At 53.4% G+C, this 15,530-nt stretch overlaps 1 protein-coding gene across 2 annotated transcripts in view; it reads left to right on the top strand.

Annotated features, from left to right (window-relative positions):
- MAU2 (MAU2 sister chromatid cohesion factor) overlaps positions 1-7,605 on the top strand; it is a 36,546-nt gene extending 28,941 nt beyond the window's left edge. Inside the window, exons 17-19 of one of the 2 annotated variants that reach the window (XM_003942308.4) lie at positions 3,225-3,315; positions 4,133-4,260; positions 4,579-7,605. In XM_003942308.4, coding sequence (XP_003942357.1) covers positions 3,225-3,315; positions 4,133-4,260; positions 4,579-4,653 — 294 coding nt within the window. In that variant the 3' untranslated portion in view covers positions 4,654-7,605. The remainder of the gene's footprint in view (positions 1-3,224; positions 3,316-4,132; positions 4,261-4,578) is intronic. The other variant, XM_010330174.3, reaches the window with a different exon arrangement.
- Positions 7,606-15,530: the final 7,925 nt, after the last annotated feature.

Genomic DNA, 15,530 nt, shown 5'->3' with positions numbered 1-15,530 from the left:
ACTTCAGCCTGGGTGACAAAGTGAGACTCCATCTCAAAACAAAAGCAAAAAAGATCAGCCTGACCAGCATAGTGAGATCCCATCTCTACAAAAACCAAGGAAAAAAATGAGCCGGGTGTGGTGACTCATGCCTGTGGTCCCAGCTAATTGGGAGGCTGAAGTGGGAGGATCTCTTGAGCCCAGGGGGTTGAGGCTGCATGAGCTGTGATCATGTTACTGTACTCCAGCCTAGACAACATAGCGAGACCCTGTCTCAAAAAAAAAAAAAAAAAAAAAAAAAACTTGTTATTTTTCTAGATTATAAAATATGGCATGTTCATTATTAGAAGGCTGAGAAGCAGAACAGAAAAAAATTACATGTCTTCTGTCATCCAGCCCTTCCCACTGCCCACCCCTCCCACGTGGAGGTTTTGCTTCTCAGCCTGTTTGGTAATTTTTTTTTTTTTTTTTAGATGGAGTCTTTCTTGAGTTTTTTGTATATGGTTACAAAAAAAAGAGAATATTGCTCTGTTGCCCATGCTGGAGTATAATGGCATGATCTTGGCTCACTGCAACCTTCACCTCCCAGGTTCCAGTGGTTAGCCTGCCTCAGCCTCCCGAGTAGCTGGGATTACAGGTGCATGCCACCACACCTGGCTAAATTGTGTATTTTGAGTAGAGACAGGGTTTCGCCATGTTGGTCAGGCTGGTCTCAAACTCCAGACCTCAGGTGATCTGCCCACCTCGGCCTCCCAAAGTGTTGGGATTACAGGCCTGAGCCACCGGATAATTTAGAAGCTTTTTTTTTTTTTTTTTTGAGACGGAGTTTCGCTCTTGTTACCCAGGCTGGAGTGCAATGGCGCGATCTCGGCTCATCGCAACCTCCGCCTCCTGGGTTCAGGCAATTCTCCTGCCTCAGCCTCCCGAGTAGCTGGGATTACAGGCACGCGCCACCATGCCCAGCTAATTTTTTGTATTTTTAGTAGAGACAGGGTTTCACCATATTGACCAGGATGGTCTCGATCTCTTGACCTTGTGATCCACCCGCCTCCGCCTCCCAAAGTGCTGGGATTACAGGCGTGAGCCACCGCGCCCGGCTTTTTTTTTTTTTTAATGGCAGTGAGTGTTTTGAAGCAGCATCTGCTCTGTAGTTTAGCCATCCTCACTGTAGCTATGTCCATGGCACAGATAATGCAGGATGTGTGTCTTGGCCTGTAAAGTTTCATGTGGTCTGAGGGCTCCCTCAGCATGGACACTATTAACAAACCTGGTGCCGCCTTCCCCCCCACCCCCACCTGCACAGACACACAACTGTGTGGTAAGCCTTTGCAGAGGCCAGCAAATGGGCCCTGCATATCGGGTCCTGGTGGGCCTTGGCCTCAACTCCGGGGATGCCACCACCCTGTCAAAACCTGTAGCTGGCTCCTTCTAGAATGTGCTGTCCCTCTCTCCTCAGCCTCTGAGCACAGTAAGGGCTGCGTGTCCCCACTGGACAGTGCAGGTAGCCTGGGGTTATGTCAGATGGGAAGACTAAGGTCACACAGCCCCACACTGCAGTCCCAGGACTTGAACCCAGACATCACTGGCTCCTGTTTGTGTAGAAGACCCCTGGAGCAGGAAAGGAGGGTGGAGCAGCCCGTTGGCTGCCGGCCCCGGCCCACAATTTAGGTTTCGCCGGGCGTCTCACAGAGCTCGTTTAGGAATCTCCCTCTGCTCCCTGTGTTCCTGGGCCCTTGTCAGGAGACAGGCAGCTCCCAAGAACCCTCAGACCAAGGTCCTGGCCTCAAGTGACTCCAGATCTCAGGGAGACATGGCCAGACACAGCCAAGTCAGTCCTGTGAGGTGAGGCTGGGGGCATCCAGAAAGGCAGCAGCCTTGGTTGCCTGGATGGTATTGGTGTAGACAGGGCAAGGTTGACCAGGCAGGAGCTACCGCAGAGATGGGCACCACAGCAGCCGGCGCACAAGTGCCAGAGCAGAAGGCTGAATAGCCAAGATGGGCTCAGGTGAGGGTCCAGGGGCCCAGAAGAGCTTGGGATGCCCTGTCCTGGGCCTGTTAGGCTAGAATATCCACAGGCATAGGACAACCTCCCAGGATCACTCAAGTCTTCAAAACCAGATTCTGTGGGGCATCCCAAGCTATTGGGAGAGCTGAGGGAGGACTCTCATTCCCCAGGCTGTTTTCAGACAGAGGCCCTTGGCTTTCTGCAGAGTGCCCAGCCCAGATCCCAACAAGCCAACCACCCACAGGCCTAGCAGAGGAGAGCAGTTTTTCTTGCTTGAAGTTTCAGAAGGGCTTGGTGAATTTTAAAATCTCTAAGACCCACCTGGACCTCACTTTCAAGGTGCAGCCACAGGACAGCATAGAGTTGTTGGGCTTTGTGTCTCTGGAGAAGCATCCCTGCACTCTGGAGGAGTATCTGGTGGCGTTGAAGCCAGGTCTCAGGAGTTGGCTTTGGGGATGTGTCCATCTTGGCTTCCCAAGTGCTCCCGAGGCTGCCAAAGTCACCATCTAGGGAATTCTCCACGCCTTACCTGAACGCCACATCCAGGCTGACGGGGCTTAGAGTCCTTGGCCCGGACAGTCAGACCAGTGCTGCTGGTCGCCCTGTAGTCTGTGTGGCACAGGCTCTTGTCTGCCGGCTCCAGGCCCTCCCCGTGGCGACAGGGACGGGCATCTATGGCCCCTGATGGCTCTTACTGAGTTCTTCTGCCACATCCTGAGGATTCTAGGGCTGCAAGTGGGGGTGGCCCTGTGTAGTCATGAGGCAGGGAGTAGGGATCAGAGGATTTCTGCATGCTGGTTCCCGTCTGTGGGGCCTCCCATGAGAGCCAACTCAGGTATAGAAGGCAAACTGGAGGGGCTGCTGCCCTCTCAGGACCTGGAACCCTGAATGAATCTGCGTTTCCGATCAGCCTCCATTGTGGGTCCAGGGCTAATTGCCATCAATGCTTTTTCTTCACTTGAAAAGGCAGAAGCACCCAGAGTTGTCCATTGTCCATGCCCCTGTGAGGAGGTAGCTGCAAAGCCAGGAGTGAGGGCAGTTTGTTTTTCAGTGGTATTTCGGAGAGGGCTATTTGAGATGGGCTCCGAGGTAGGCATAAGAGTTCACCAGATACAGAAGGAGGGCACAGCCTGGGCTGGATTCGGTAGATGGATTCCAGGATATCCCCACCCCAACCTGGACTGGGTTCGGCAAGTGGGGTCCGGGCTCCTCACTCCTTCTCACTGCTCTTGGTTGACAGGAGAGTAACAACATGGTGGTTCCCGCCATGCAGCTGGCCAGCAAGATCCCAGACATGTCGGTACAGCTGTGGTCATCGGCACTGCTGAGAGGTCAGTGCAGTGGCCGCCCCTCCTCCCCGTCCTCAGCCTGGCCCTCCCCAGAGATCAGGGCTGCTGTGCACGTCCTGCTCAGCCGTGGCTGGGACTGGGCCTCAGTGGGCTACAGCCCCAGTTCCTGCATAGGTAGGGGTGCTCCTCCAGGAGGCCCTGGTTGAGGTCACTGGGTGCATTTGTGGCATCTGCTTGACTCAGGGTCTGGTTCAGTCTCTACAGGACCCAGAGGCTGCTACTTGGCACCTGGTAGACTTGGGCTGTGAGCCATGGCTCTCTCAGCCTTGCTCCTTCCCGGGAAAGCAGACAGCGGCCATGCCTGTTAGGTAGGGCTGGCCAGTGTACCCAGGAGCAGGGCAGGCACTCAGTGGGCATCATCAGTGCTGTTACCGCAGCTCCTCCATTTCCAGATTAGGAAACAGGTCCAGAGACTCAGCCGGGGCCCTGGGGAGGTGACAGGAGGTGGGGTGCTCCATGTGCAGTGGGCTCCCTGGGCCGCTGCCTCAGGGTCAGTGTCGGGCATTGTGCCCCAGTGAGCACTTGTTTGCCTGAGGGCAGGCCATGGGCTCCCTGGAGGGCTGCTGGGGAGCCTGGCATTGGGCTTTCACTGCCCAGCCAGCCCTGTTCTGCCCTATGAGGGCGGCTCACACATGGGCTTTGTGATCCCAACATGGGGCTCAGGGCCAGTGACATGCCAGGCACCCAGACATCAACTGGCGCAGCTGGGACTTGACCTTGGGGTTCCACCTGCACCCAGTGGGAGGGCCTGGGCAGTGACAGGGCAAGGCAGGCCCCCATGCTCATGTCGCACTCTCAGACCTGAATAAAGCCTGTGGGAACGCCATGGATGCCCATGAGGCCGCTCAGATGCACCAGAACTTCTCGCAGCAGCTGCTTCAGGACCACATTGAGGCCTGCAGCCTCCCCGAACACAACCTCATCACGGTACGGGTGTGGGGTGCGTGGGGATGGGATCTCGGACCAGCGGGCTCCCCACTTGTAAGAGGAAAGTACAGCTTGGCCCCTATTTGTCTTTGTCCAACAAACCCTAACGCAGCCTCAGGAGCGCCCTCTAGTGGGGGAGACGGCTGCAGGCACCCCCACCCAAGCAGGGGACACAGGTGCCTCCTGGGGCTCGTTGGACTGGGGCGTGGAGAACAGAGTCCTGGCTGGGTGAGCAGCCCAAGGAGGGTAGCATTCCAGCCTCCTCTTCCCTGGGAACGGCCCACAGTGCCTCACTCGCATGTCCTCTCCTCCCCACAGTGGACGGACGGTCCACCTCCCGTGCAGTTCCAAGCTCAGAATGGACCCAACACCAGCCTGGCCAGCCTCCTGTGAGGCCCGGATGGGGCCGTCCAGCTCCGCAGGGCCTGCGTGTCTCCGGCTTCCACCCAGGTGGCACTCAAGCTTGCCCCTGAGGCATGCTTCCTTCCTGACTGTCTATAGAGCTTCCAATTCCTGGGAATGTGCGGGGCCAGTCCCTGCCCTCCCAGGTGGGGTGGCAGCCGTTGCCACCTCGCACTGGGCCCCCAGTGCAGAGGCTCACAGGTGGCACTCAGGCGCCATCTCTCCAGAGCCACCCTTCAGAGTGGACCTCAGTGCCTCAGTCCTGCCTCTGCATCTGGGTCATGTTGGCCAGGAGCAGGGTGCAGGCCCCTGGCAGATCCTGATCCTGTGTGCCAGGGTAGGTGGTGCCCCAGGGGCACCATGCCTGACTCCATCGCCCAGGCCTTGATGCCGAGCAGGTGGAGTGTTTCCTCTGCTCAAGGCAGTTTCCAGAGCGCGGATGCCAGTTTCTGGCCTGAATTTGGAGGGAAGAAGTGATGGCCCGCCTGCGGGACGAAGCACAGATCCCAGCACTTTTCCCAGCTTTCTCTCCAGCATCGGTCCTGCAGCAGCTGGGGCCTCTGGTCAGGAACCCTCAGGGACACAGGAACTCAGCTTCCAAACATCTGCACCTTGACTGGACTCGCCATCCCACCATGGGGGGTGCAGGTGACCATAAACATGGGTGTGCGTGTGTGTGCACACGGGTGTGCGTGTGTGTGCACATGGGTGTGCAGTGAAGATCCATGGAGCTGAAGCTGGAGCTCCTGTTGCACCAGCCACCTTCTTCCATCCTTTGGCTGCTGAGGGGCACAAAGTAGGGGAGCAGCTCCTCTCCCAAATTTAAGATCACCTCCTCAGCTAGCTTAGGGTGCGTGGCATGGCCCCACCCCCAGATCTGGAGCACAGGGACTTTGTTCCTGGCAGATCTGTGGCCTTCCCTGTAGAGGATGTCTGTGGGCAGTGGCTCAGCCTCCTGGTCCCCTACCCTCCCTGTCTCCCCTGCCAGGCCTCTGGGGCACAGTGTGAAACCCCCTCCCTAGCCAGGCCCCAGGGAGCTTCTGCTGGGTCCAGAGAGCAGTGTTTGGTTTTACCCACTTTTAGATAATCAGGTTACCATGTGCCATTGGGAGGTGGGATCAGGGGTTAAGACATCAGCAGTAGGTGCCAGGGCTCAAGACACCACCTCCAGCTTCTGGAACCCAGGAGCCTTTCCCTGCTGCAGGTGGTGGGGGTCCTGCTCGGCAGGGTAGGTGGTGGTTTCAGGTCTTCTTACCCTTGCTCTGTGGAGCTGCCTCTGGGAGCTTCCGCGTCTGTGACTGAAGGGACGCTGGATTGCTTGGGTCAGCTGCTCAGGATCCCTAGGCTGGGTGTGCCTTAGCCAAAGGCAGGGCTGTCAATAACCCCGTTCCTCACTGGCTACCACCCACAGCCAGGCTGACATCAGCACCAGTGACAGGCTGGTCAGAGGGACGGGGATGGACCACCACCATCTCTGGGTCACCAGGGGAGAGCCTGGCCCTGTCTGTGCTACCCAGTGCTGCCTCCAGGGCCATGAGACCAGTAGGAGAGCGTGTGGCACTGGCCCACAAGCTGTCCCTGTCCCAACTTCCAAGCCATGGCCTCTGCCGGCTCCACCTTGAAGAAGCCTCCCAGGTCCTCCCCTTCATCCCTGAGATGCCACCACCTGTGTCTCCACAATATGCTCCTGCCCACCTGGGCCCCGCATTGTCCAACCCCTGCACACCACACTCACGTCACCACAGCGTGCGTCATGTTCGTCCCCATCTATTTATTTAAGCCTTTCTTTGCTTGTAGGGCATTTTGTATGTAGAGCAGTTGAAAACAGAACCTCAGAACTTAACATCTGCCCTGATGTTAAAGTGCTTTTCATGACCACCCTGTTATCTATGTATATGTAAAGTTAAGGAGGAGATCTTAAGTTTACAATTAAAAACTCAGTACTCGATATTTAATATTCTACTCGAGCTTTATGGAAGCCAAATCATGTGCGTCTGTGTGTGTGCGTGTGTGTGAGCTTTGAACCTCCTTCTATGGCCACATCTGGTGACACAAAGCTTTTGACAAGTACCTTCCTGTGGGTCACTCAGCGCCTCATACCATCTCATTCAATTGCAAGAATAGAGGCCAGTTACAGTGACACATGCCTATAGTCCCAGCTAACTGGGGAGCAGGAGAATCACTTGAGCCCGGGAGATTGAGGCTGCAGAAAGCCTGATGGCCACTGCGCTCCAACCTGGGCGGCAGTGAGACCTTGTCTCAAAAACAAGCAAAAATAAAACAATGGAAGGCAGACAGCAAATCCCTGAGGACACATCACACTGTCCTATAGCTAAGTGTCTAGGAAAAAACAAAAACTCCAGACCCTTTGGTGTACGAGGATAAGGAGGTTGCAGAAAGGCATTCCGTCGGCAGATGAACAGCTGAAAGTTGGCCAGACCCTCCTGTACACCTCTGCTCTTGTCCTGTGGCCTGCAGGTTGGGGGGTCTGCCCAGGAGGCCACCCACGGCAGGAAGTGAGGCCTATGTGTTTCCTTCAGACACAGCTGCCTCTCCCCAGCTCTGTCCCCATAGTTGCCTGCTGGTGGGCGAGAGTCCTCTCCCTGGGGTAAGCACTCCCAGCCCTGTTCATCAGAAACACAGGCAGCGAAATCGGACCTGCCACCCAGCCCAGCATGGTGGCTCAATTTGTTGGTTGCGTTGTCTCTTCGTTTTGTTAAGGTTTTTAATAAGTATGTTTGGCATAATGTCTTTTAATGGGTTTGTAATATCGTAACGGTTTTAGCAGCCTATAACTTTTCAGCTGGTGCTTTTACTTAGGGAAAAAAAAAAAACAATTTGTAAATACAGAACATTGTTTAAAAGACGTAACCATAGAACATAGCTTCCTGTTTGTGGATTTCGTTTCCTATATATTCAAAGTAAAATGACTTACAGGAGCCATGCGCTGTGTCTTTGTTGTTTCCTCTGTTCCCTTTTCGAGCCATCCCAAAGACAGCTGCCACCCTCCCTGCCATGCCTGTGGGAGTCCCCTCTGTGGCAGGATCTTCAGCTGACAGCATGAGGATACGGTCTCCAAATCTGAGCCAGGGGACATGATGGAAGCCTAAGTCCCCATCCCCCTCCATTGATCATTTTCCTCTGGTCCAGCCTCACCTAGAAGGGAGGGAACCCCATGCTCCATCAGCACATGAAGCTGGGATGACAAGCATGCACCACCATGCCAGTCTAATTTTTCTAAATTTTTTAGACACGGGAGTTTCACCTTGTTGCCCAAGCTGGTCTCGAACTCCTGGACTCAAGTGATCCGCCTGCCTTAGCCTCCCAAAGTGCTGGAATTACCAGCGTGAGCCACGTCGCCCAGCCTTATCCATCCTTTAATGGATATTCTTCCCCCTTGTGGCAACTGTGAATGTTGCTTCCCCCTTGTGGCAACTGTGAATAGTGCTGCTCTGAAAACGGCCCTATGAGTTTTGGCTGGAGCAGGTGTCTTCAATTCTGGGCTTTGCCTGTGTCTACTGTGCACAGACGGGGCCACTCAGCATACACACCAGGTGTGAGGGCCCTCATGCTGCCTCAGTTCCTCATGAGAGATACACAGGTCATCTTAGCCTGGAGCCCAAGGGGCTCAGTTGGATGTGCAACGTTTTTTGTTTTGCCATGTGTTGTTTAGAGTCTCACTCTTGCCCAGGCTAGAGTCAGTGGCGCAATCACTTGAGCCTCACTGCAGCCTCAAACACCTGACCCCAGGCGAGCCTCCCAAGTAGCTGGGACTGTAGTTACGTGCCACCATGCCCATTTTTTGCTTGGTGGTTTTTTGGTTTTTTTAGACAGAGTCTTGCATTGTCGCCCACGCTGGAGTGCAGTGGCGCAATCTCGGCTCACTACAACTTCCGCCTCCTGGGTTCAAGTGATTCTCCTGCCTCAGCCTCCCAAGTAACTGGGACTACAGGCACCTGCCACCATGCCCAGCTAATTTTTTGTATGTTTTAGTAGAGACGGTTTCACCATGTTGGCCAGGCCGGTCTGGAACTCCTGAGCTCAAGCGATCCTCCCACCTTGGCCTCCCAAAGTGCTGGGGTTACAGACGTGAGCCTCCATGTCAGCCCTGTGTGAGTGTTTTGAGTTCCCACATGGTGAACACAGCACCCTCACCCCATCCCTACCAGCTCAGCCCAGGTAGTCTTTTCAGTTAAGGTAGACTCTGCTTATCTTTCCTCATCAGCTTGCATATCACCTCCTCCAGACAGACAAGCAGAGGCCCATCTGCCTCCCAAAGTGCTGGGATTACAGGTGTGAGCCACCCTGCCCGGCCCAGGATGGTCCACTTTGTTAGTGTGTGTTTGTTTTGAATGCTGTCTCTAACCACAGTTCCTTACACTCAGTGTTTCTGCAGCGCGAGGTTGAGGCTCCATCTGTAGTTAGGCAGGCTCTGTCCAGAGAGAGTCTCCGAGTGGCCCTGGCGCTGTCCTGCTACTCCAAGGTTCTGGGCACGAATGCTCCCCTAAAGGGTTAAGCACAAACTGCTCACAAGGGCTGTCCTAAACCGGAAGTGTATCTCCAACTCTGTCTTCATTTGCATGTGTCCCTAGTTGCTACTTGCGGCCCGTGTCCTGCTCCGGCCTTGGCCACCAGGGGGCATGGCGACCCAGGAGCGGCATGAGCTGCCCGGGCAGTGTCCTCACCAGGTAGGGTGGGTGGGAACCTCTGATCGGCTAGGAAGACTGGGCTGGACGTCGCCAGACCCCAGTCTGGCCGGGCTCTGTGCTCATCCTCAGGGATGTGGGTGACCTTCACACCACTCCTGTGACTGGCGAGTTGGAGAAGACAATTCCCAGGCTTCTCCCGTTGTCAGAGCAACACCATTCCCTCCTTTACTTGCCAAACATGTGTTAAGCACCTACTGTGTGCTGGACTCTGGGAACACAGGAGAGAGCACATCAGACAATGTCTGATGCCCTCAGAGGGTGGACATGCTTCCCCTAATGACGGGTCTCAGAAGGGAATGAGTGTTGACCATCTGCTAGAAGGGAGTGTCACACAGTAGGTGGAGGACAACCACAGGGAAGGAGGTGGGATGTTCTGACAAAACCGAAAGAAGGGCCGGGCACGGTGGCTCATGCCTGTAATCCAGCACTTTAGGAGGCTGAGGCGGGCGGATCACTTGAGGTCAGGAGTTCAAGACCAGCCTGGCCAACATGGTGAAACTCTGTCTCTACTAAAAATGCAAAAAATCAGCTGGCTGTGGTGGTGGGCACCTGTAATCCCTGCTACTTGGGAGGCTGAGGCAGAAGAATTGTTTGAACCCCAGAGGTAGAAGTTGCAGTGAGCCAAGGTCACGCCATTGCACTCCAGCCTAGGCAACAAGAGCAAAACTCTGTCTCAAAAAAAAAAAAGGCCGGGGTTGGTGACACACACCAGTAATCCTAGCACTTCGAGAGGCCAAGGTGGATGGATCTTGAAGTCAGGAGATTAAGACCATCCCAGTGAACACGGTGAAATCCTGTCTCTACTAAAAATACAAAAAATTAGCTGGGCATGGTAGCGTGCACTTGTAGTCCCAGCTGCTAGGGAGGCTGAGGCAGGAGAATCACTTGAACCCAGCAGGTAGAGGATGCAGTGAGCTGAGATCACAGCACTGTACTCGAGCCTGGGCGACAGAGCGAGCTCCATCTCAAAAAAAAAAAAAAAAAAAAAAAAAAAGACCAAAAGGAAGCCCCTACTTCGGCAAGCTGATCAGAGCCGGACAACGTTCCAGCTTCAGCGGGGCAGCCACCAAGACCCAGGCGTCTGGGGAATTGTGTCCCTAATGGCACAGTCAGGTGACTCAGGTCGGGGCTGCAGGCTCTGGCCCTGGTCCTCTCCTGTCTGGCCACTCCTCAGAGGACACTGGGAGGCTACCAGGGCTGCTAGGCTGCTTGTTGCATTTATGGGGGGTGAGTCTGCTGCCCTTGCACACAGCTGACATCTGAAAGCACATCCAGGGGGACACTGAGGGCACAGAAAGGACCTGGGCCCCTGTGTTCAGGAAAGAAATCAAATCTCCAAGTCCCCAGACCAGAGCCATTGTCCTTCCTCCCCCACTAGACCAAGACCCGCATGCCCAGAACCGCACTCGTGGGTGACGGTGGTACAACCAGGCCAGAATACACGGCAGCTGGGTCAACTGATGCCAGTGCCCGCTGGCCAGGGTCAGTCCCTGAGTCTCCTGTATAATGTGTGACCCAACAGCAGGTGCCCAGGGGGCCGGGGCACTCCGGACACGGGCCCAGGTCCTGACTGACTGATTGATTCAGGCCTGACCCTAAAGGAATCCGAGCAGGTGTCTCAGAGCCGGGTGCTGGATCCAAATGCCCCTAACACTTTGCCCACCTGCCACCATGCTGCTTCTTGAGCCACTTGCTCTCCAGGAAAAGTGACCTAATCTGTCCAGGGTATTCTCCAGAGCATCCTCTGGTGCCCACCAAAGGAAGTGACCCCTGGGTCCCACTCAGCTCCTTCGCTCATAGGATTTTTTTTTCTTGGCACCTTGTTCTCCTTATACCAAAACGATATGACAAGAGGATTCCATTTATTTAAAAAAATTGTTGGGCCGGGCGCGGTGGCTCAAGCCTGTAATCCCAGCACTTTGGGAGGCCGAGGCGGGTGGATCACGAGGTCGAGAGATCGAGACCATCCTGGTCAACATGGTGAAACCCCGTCTCTACTAAAAATACAAAAAAACTAGCTGGGCGTGGTGGCACGTGCCTGTAATCCCAGCTACTCAGGAGGCTGAGGCAGGAGAATTGCCTGAGCCCAGGAGGCGGAAGTTGCGGTGAGCCAAGATCGCGCCATTGCACTCCAGCCTGGGTAACAAGAGCGAAACTCCATCTCAAAAAAAAAAAAAAAAAAAAAAAATTGTTTTGCTGGGTGAAGCAAAAAATCCCAGCACTTCGGGAAGCTGTAAGGCAGGAGGATCACCTGAGGTCAGAAGTTCTAGGCAAGCATGGCCAACATGGTAAAACCCTCATCTCTACTAAAAAAAAAAAAAAAGAAAATACAAAAATTAGCTGGGCGTGTTGGTGCATGCCTCTAGTCCCAGCTACTCAGGAGGCTGACGCAGGAGAATTGCTTGAACCCGGGAGGCATAGGTAGCCAAGATCATGCCACCGCATTCCAGTCTGGGCGACAGAGCAAGACCCCGTGTCAAAAAAAAAAAAAAAATCGGGCCGGGCGTGGTGGCTCACGCCTGTAATCCCAAGACTTTGGGAGACCAAGGCAGGTGGAACATGAGGTCAAGTGATTGAGACCACCCTGGTCAACATGGTGAAACACACCTCTACAAAAAATACAAAAAATTAGCTGGGCATGGTGGCGCGTGCCTGTAGTCCCAGCTACTCAGAAGGCTGAGGCAGGAGACTTGCCTGAACCCAGGAGGCGGAGGTTGCGGTGAGCCGAGATTGCACCATTGCACTCCAGCCTGGGTAACAAGAGCGAAACTCCATCTCAAAAAAAAAAAAAAAAATCAGGCCAAGAGCAGTGGCTCACATGTGTAATCCCAGGAAAATTTGGGAGGCCAAGGTGGGCAGATCACGAAGTCAAGAGATCAAGACCATCCTGGCCAACATGGTGAAACCCTGTCTGTACTAAAAATACATAAATTAGCCAGCTCTGTGGTGGCAGAAGCCTGTAATGCCAGCTACTGGGGAGGCTTAGGCAGGAGAATCTCAAACCCAGGAGGCAGAAGTTGCAGTGAGCCAAGATCGCACCACTGTACTCCAGCCTGAATGACAGAGTGAGACTCTGTCTCAGAAAATAAAAAATAAAAATAAAATAAAATATTTATTTTTTGTGGAGACAGAGTCTCACTCTGTTTCCCAGGCTGAAGTATGATGGCACAATGCAGCCTTGAACTGCAGCCTCAAACTCCCAGGCCCAAACAATCCTCCCTCCTCAGTCTCCTGAATAGCTGGGACCACAGGTGGGCACCATCACTAGTTTTTTTATTTTAATTTTTTTGTGGAGCTAATTTTATTATTTTAATTTTTGGGGGGAAGACAGGGTCTCACTACATTACCCATGCTAGTATTGAACTCCTGGCTTTAAGCAATCTTCCCGCCTCAGCCGTCTCAAAGTGCTGGGATTGCAGCCCTGAGCCACTGTTCCTCACTGAAGACAAGGGGACTCTTTTATTTATTTATTTATTTATTTATTTATTTATTTATTTATTTATTGAGATGGAGTTTCCCTCTTGTTACCCAGGCTGGAATGCAATGGCGTGATCTCGGCTCACCGCAACCTCTGTCTCCTGGGTTCAAGCAATTGTCTTGCCTCAGCCTCCTGAGTAGCTGGGACTACAGGCACCCGCCACCATGCCCAGCTAATTTTTGTATTTTTAGTAGAGACGGGGTTTCACCATGTTGACCAGGATGGTCTCGATCTGTTGACCTCGTGATCCACCGGTCTCAGCCTTCCAAAGTGCTGGGATTACAGGAGTGAGCCATCACGCCTGGCCTATTTCTTTTTATTTAATTTTTTTTTTTTTTTTTTTTTTTTTTTTGAGACGGAGTTTCGCTCTTGTTACCCAGGCTGGAGTGCAATGGCGCGATCTCGGCTCACCGCAACCTCCGCCTCCTGGGTTCAGGCAATTCTCCTGCCTCAGCCTCCCGAGTAGCTTGGATTACAGGCATGTGCCACCATGCCCAGCTACTTTTTTGTATTTTTAGTAGAGACGGGGTTTCACCATGTTGACCAGGATGGTCTTGATCTCTTGACCTTGTGATCCACCCGCCTCGGCCTCCCAAAGTGCTGGGATTACAGGCTTGAGCCACCGCACCCGGCTTTTTTTTTTTTTTGAGACAGAGTTTCGCTCTTGTTACCCAGGCTGGAGTGCAATGGTGCGATCTCGGCTCACCGCAACCTCCGCCTCCTGGGTTCAGGCAATTCTCCTGCCTCAGCCTCCTGAGTAGCTGGGATTACAGGCACGTGCCACCATGCCCAGCTAATTTTTTGTATTTTTAGTAGAGACGGGGTTTCACTATGTTGACTGGGATGGTCTCGATCTCTTGACCTCGTGATCCACCCGCCTTGGCCTCCCAAAGTGCTGGGATTACAGGTGTGAGCCACCGCGCCTGGCCTCTTTTTTTTTTTTTTTTTTTTTTTTGAGATGGAGTCTTGCTCTGTCACCTAGGCTGGAGTGCAGTGGTGCGATCTCGGCTCACTGCAGCCTCTGCCTCCCAGGTTCAAGCAGTTCTGCCTCAGCCTCCTGAGTAGCTGGAACTACAGGCAGGTGCCATCACACCCAGCTAATTTTTTTTTTTTTTTTTTTTTTTTTGTATTTTTAGTAAAGACAGGGTTTCACCATGTTGGCCAGGCTGGTCTCAAACTCCTGACCTCGCGATCCGCCCGGCTCAGCCTCCCAAAGTTTGGGAATTGCAGGTGTGAGCCACCACGCCTGGCGACAAGGGGATTCTTTTTCAGGGCATTCTTTGTGACCCACTCCTTCCCTGGGTGTGTCCTGGAATGTCTGCTGGCCACACCCAGGCTTGGTCTGGCTGTGGGAACACCCTAAAGCATTGTCTGCCACCTACGAGACCAGGGTGGGCTTTGTACAAGATAGGTCCCATGACTGTATACGTTTGCCCCCAACAGAAACTGTAGCCTACAGCCGCAGCATCTCTTCCTAGAAACTTTTTCTTTTCTTTTTTTTCACTCCCAAAGTGCTGGGATTATAGGCGTGAGCCACCACGCCCGGCCTTAGAAACTTTTTCGAGGAACTTATCTCAGTACTCGTGACCTCTGGGGTCAGCAAGTGCTGAACACGCTCCCATCTCTAACCTCACAAAAGGACGCTTTTTGTTTTGTTTTGTTTTTTTTTTGAGACAGAGTTTTGCTCTTGTTACCCAGGCTGGAGTGCAATGGCGCAATCTCGGCTCACCGCAACCTCCACCTCCTGGGTTCAGGCAATTCTCCTGCTTCAGCCTCCTGAGTAGCTGGGATTACAGGCACGCGCCACCATGCCCAGCTGATTTTTTGTATTTTTAATAGAGACAGGGTTTCACCATGTGACCAGGATGGTCTCGATCTCCTGACCTCATGATCCACCCGCCTCGGCCTCCCAAAGTGCTGGGATTACAGGTTTGAGCCACCGCGCCCGGTCAGGACCCTTTTTCTTAACTCTGGTGTAAAGGGTCAGCACTGGTGTCTGGCTGCTGAAGAAACCAAGCGTCCAGTTTCACTTTCCCAGATGACATCTGCTGCATTATCTGTGATGCAGGAGATGGCGATGGCTTTTTTTTTAATGGAGTCTCGCTCTTGTCACCCACACCGGAGTGCAGTGGCATAATCTCAGCTCACTGCAACCTCTGCCTCCCAGGCTCAAGTGATTCTCCTTCCTCAGCCTCCCAAATAGCTAAGATTACTGGCACTCACCACCACATATGGCTAATGTTTGTATTTTTCTAGAGATGGGGTTTCACTATGTTGGTTGGTCAGGCTGGTCTCAAACTCCTGACCTCAAGTGATCCTCCTGCCTTGGCCTCCCAAAGCGCTAGGATTACAGTGTGAGCCACTGTGCCCAGCCAATTTTTAAATTATTTTTTGTACAGAAGAAGTCTTGCTTTGTTGTCCAGGTGGTCTCAAAATCCTGACCTCAAGCGATCCTCCTGGCTCAGCCTCCCAAATTCTTGGGTGGTTACAGGCATGAGCTACAGTGCCTGACCTGGAAGTGGATTCCGAAGTGGATTTTGAAGCCCGTTTTTCTGTGTCTCCCAAACCACAAATGACTCTGACCTTCATGTTTGACCACTTCTCTGGAAGCCACCGGGCTGTGTAGTAAGTGGCTTAATCAAACCCAGACTGAGTCCTGGCACGTGAAAGATACTTTGGGA

The sequence above is a fragment of the Saimiri boliviensis genome, chromosome 14, assembly GCF_048565385.1.
Source record: "Saimiri boliviensis isolate mSaiBol1 chromosome 14, mSaiBol1.pri, whole genome shotgun sequence".
NCBI classification, from domain to species: Eukaryota; Metazoa; Chordata; class Mammalia; order Primates; family Cebidae; genus Saimiri; species Saimiri boliviensis.
The sequence above is the reverse complement of the archived record's forward strand: the minus strand, read 5'-3'. Positions and strand labels throughout refer to the sequence as shown.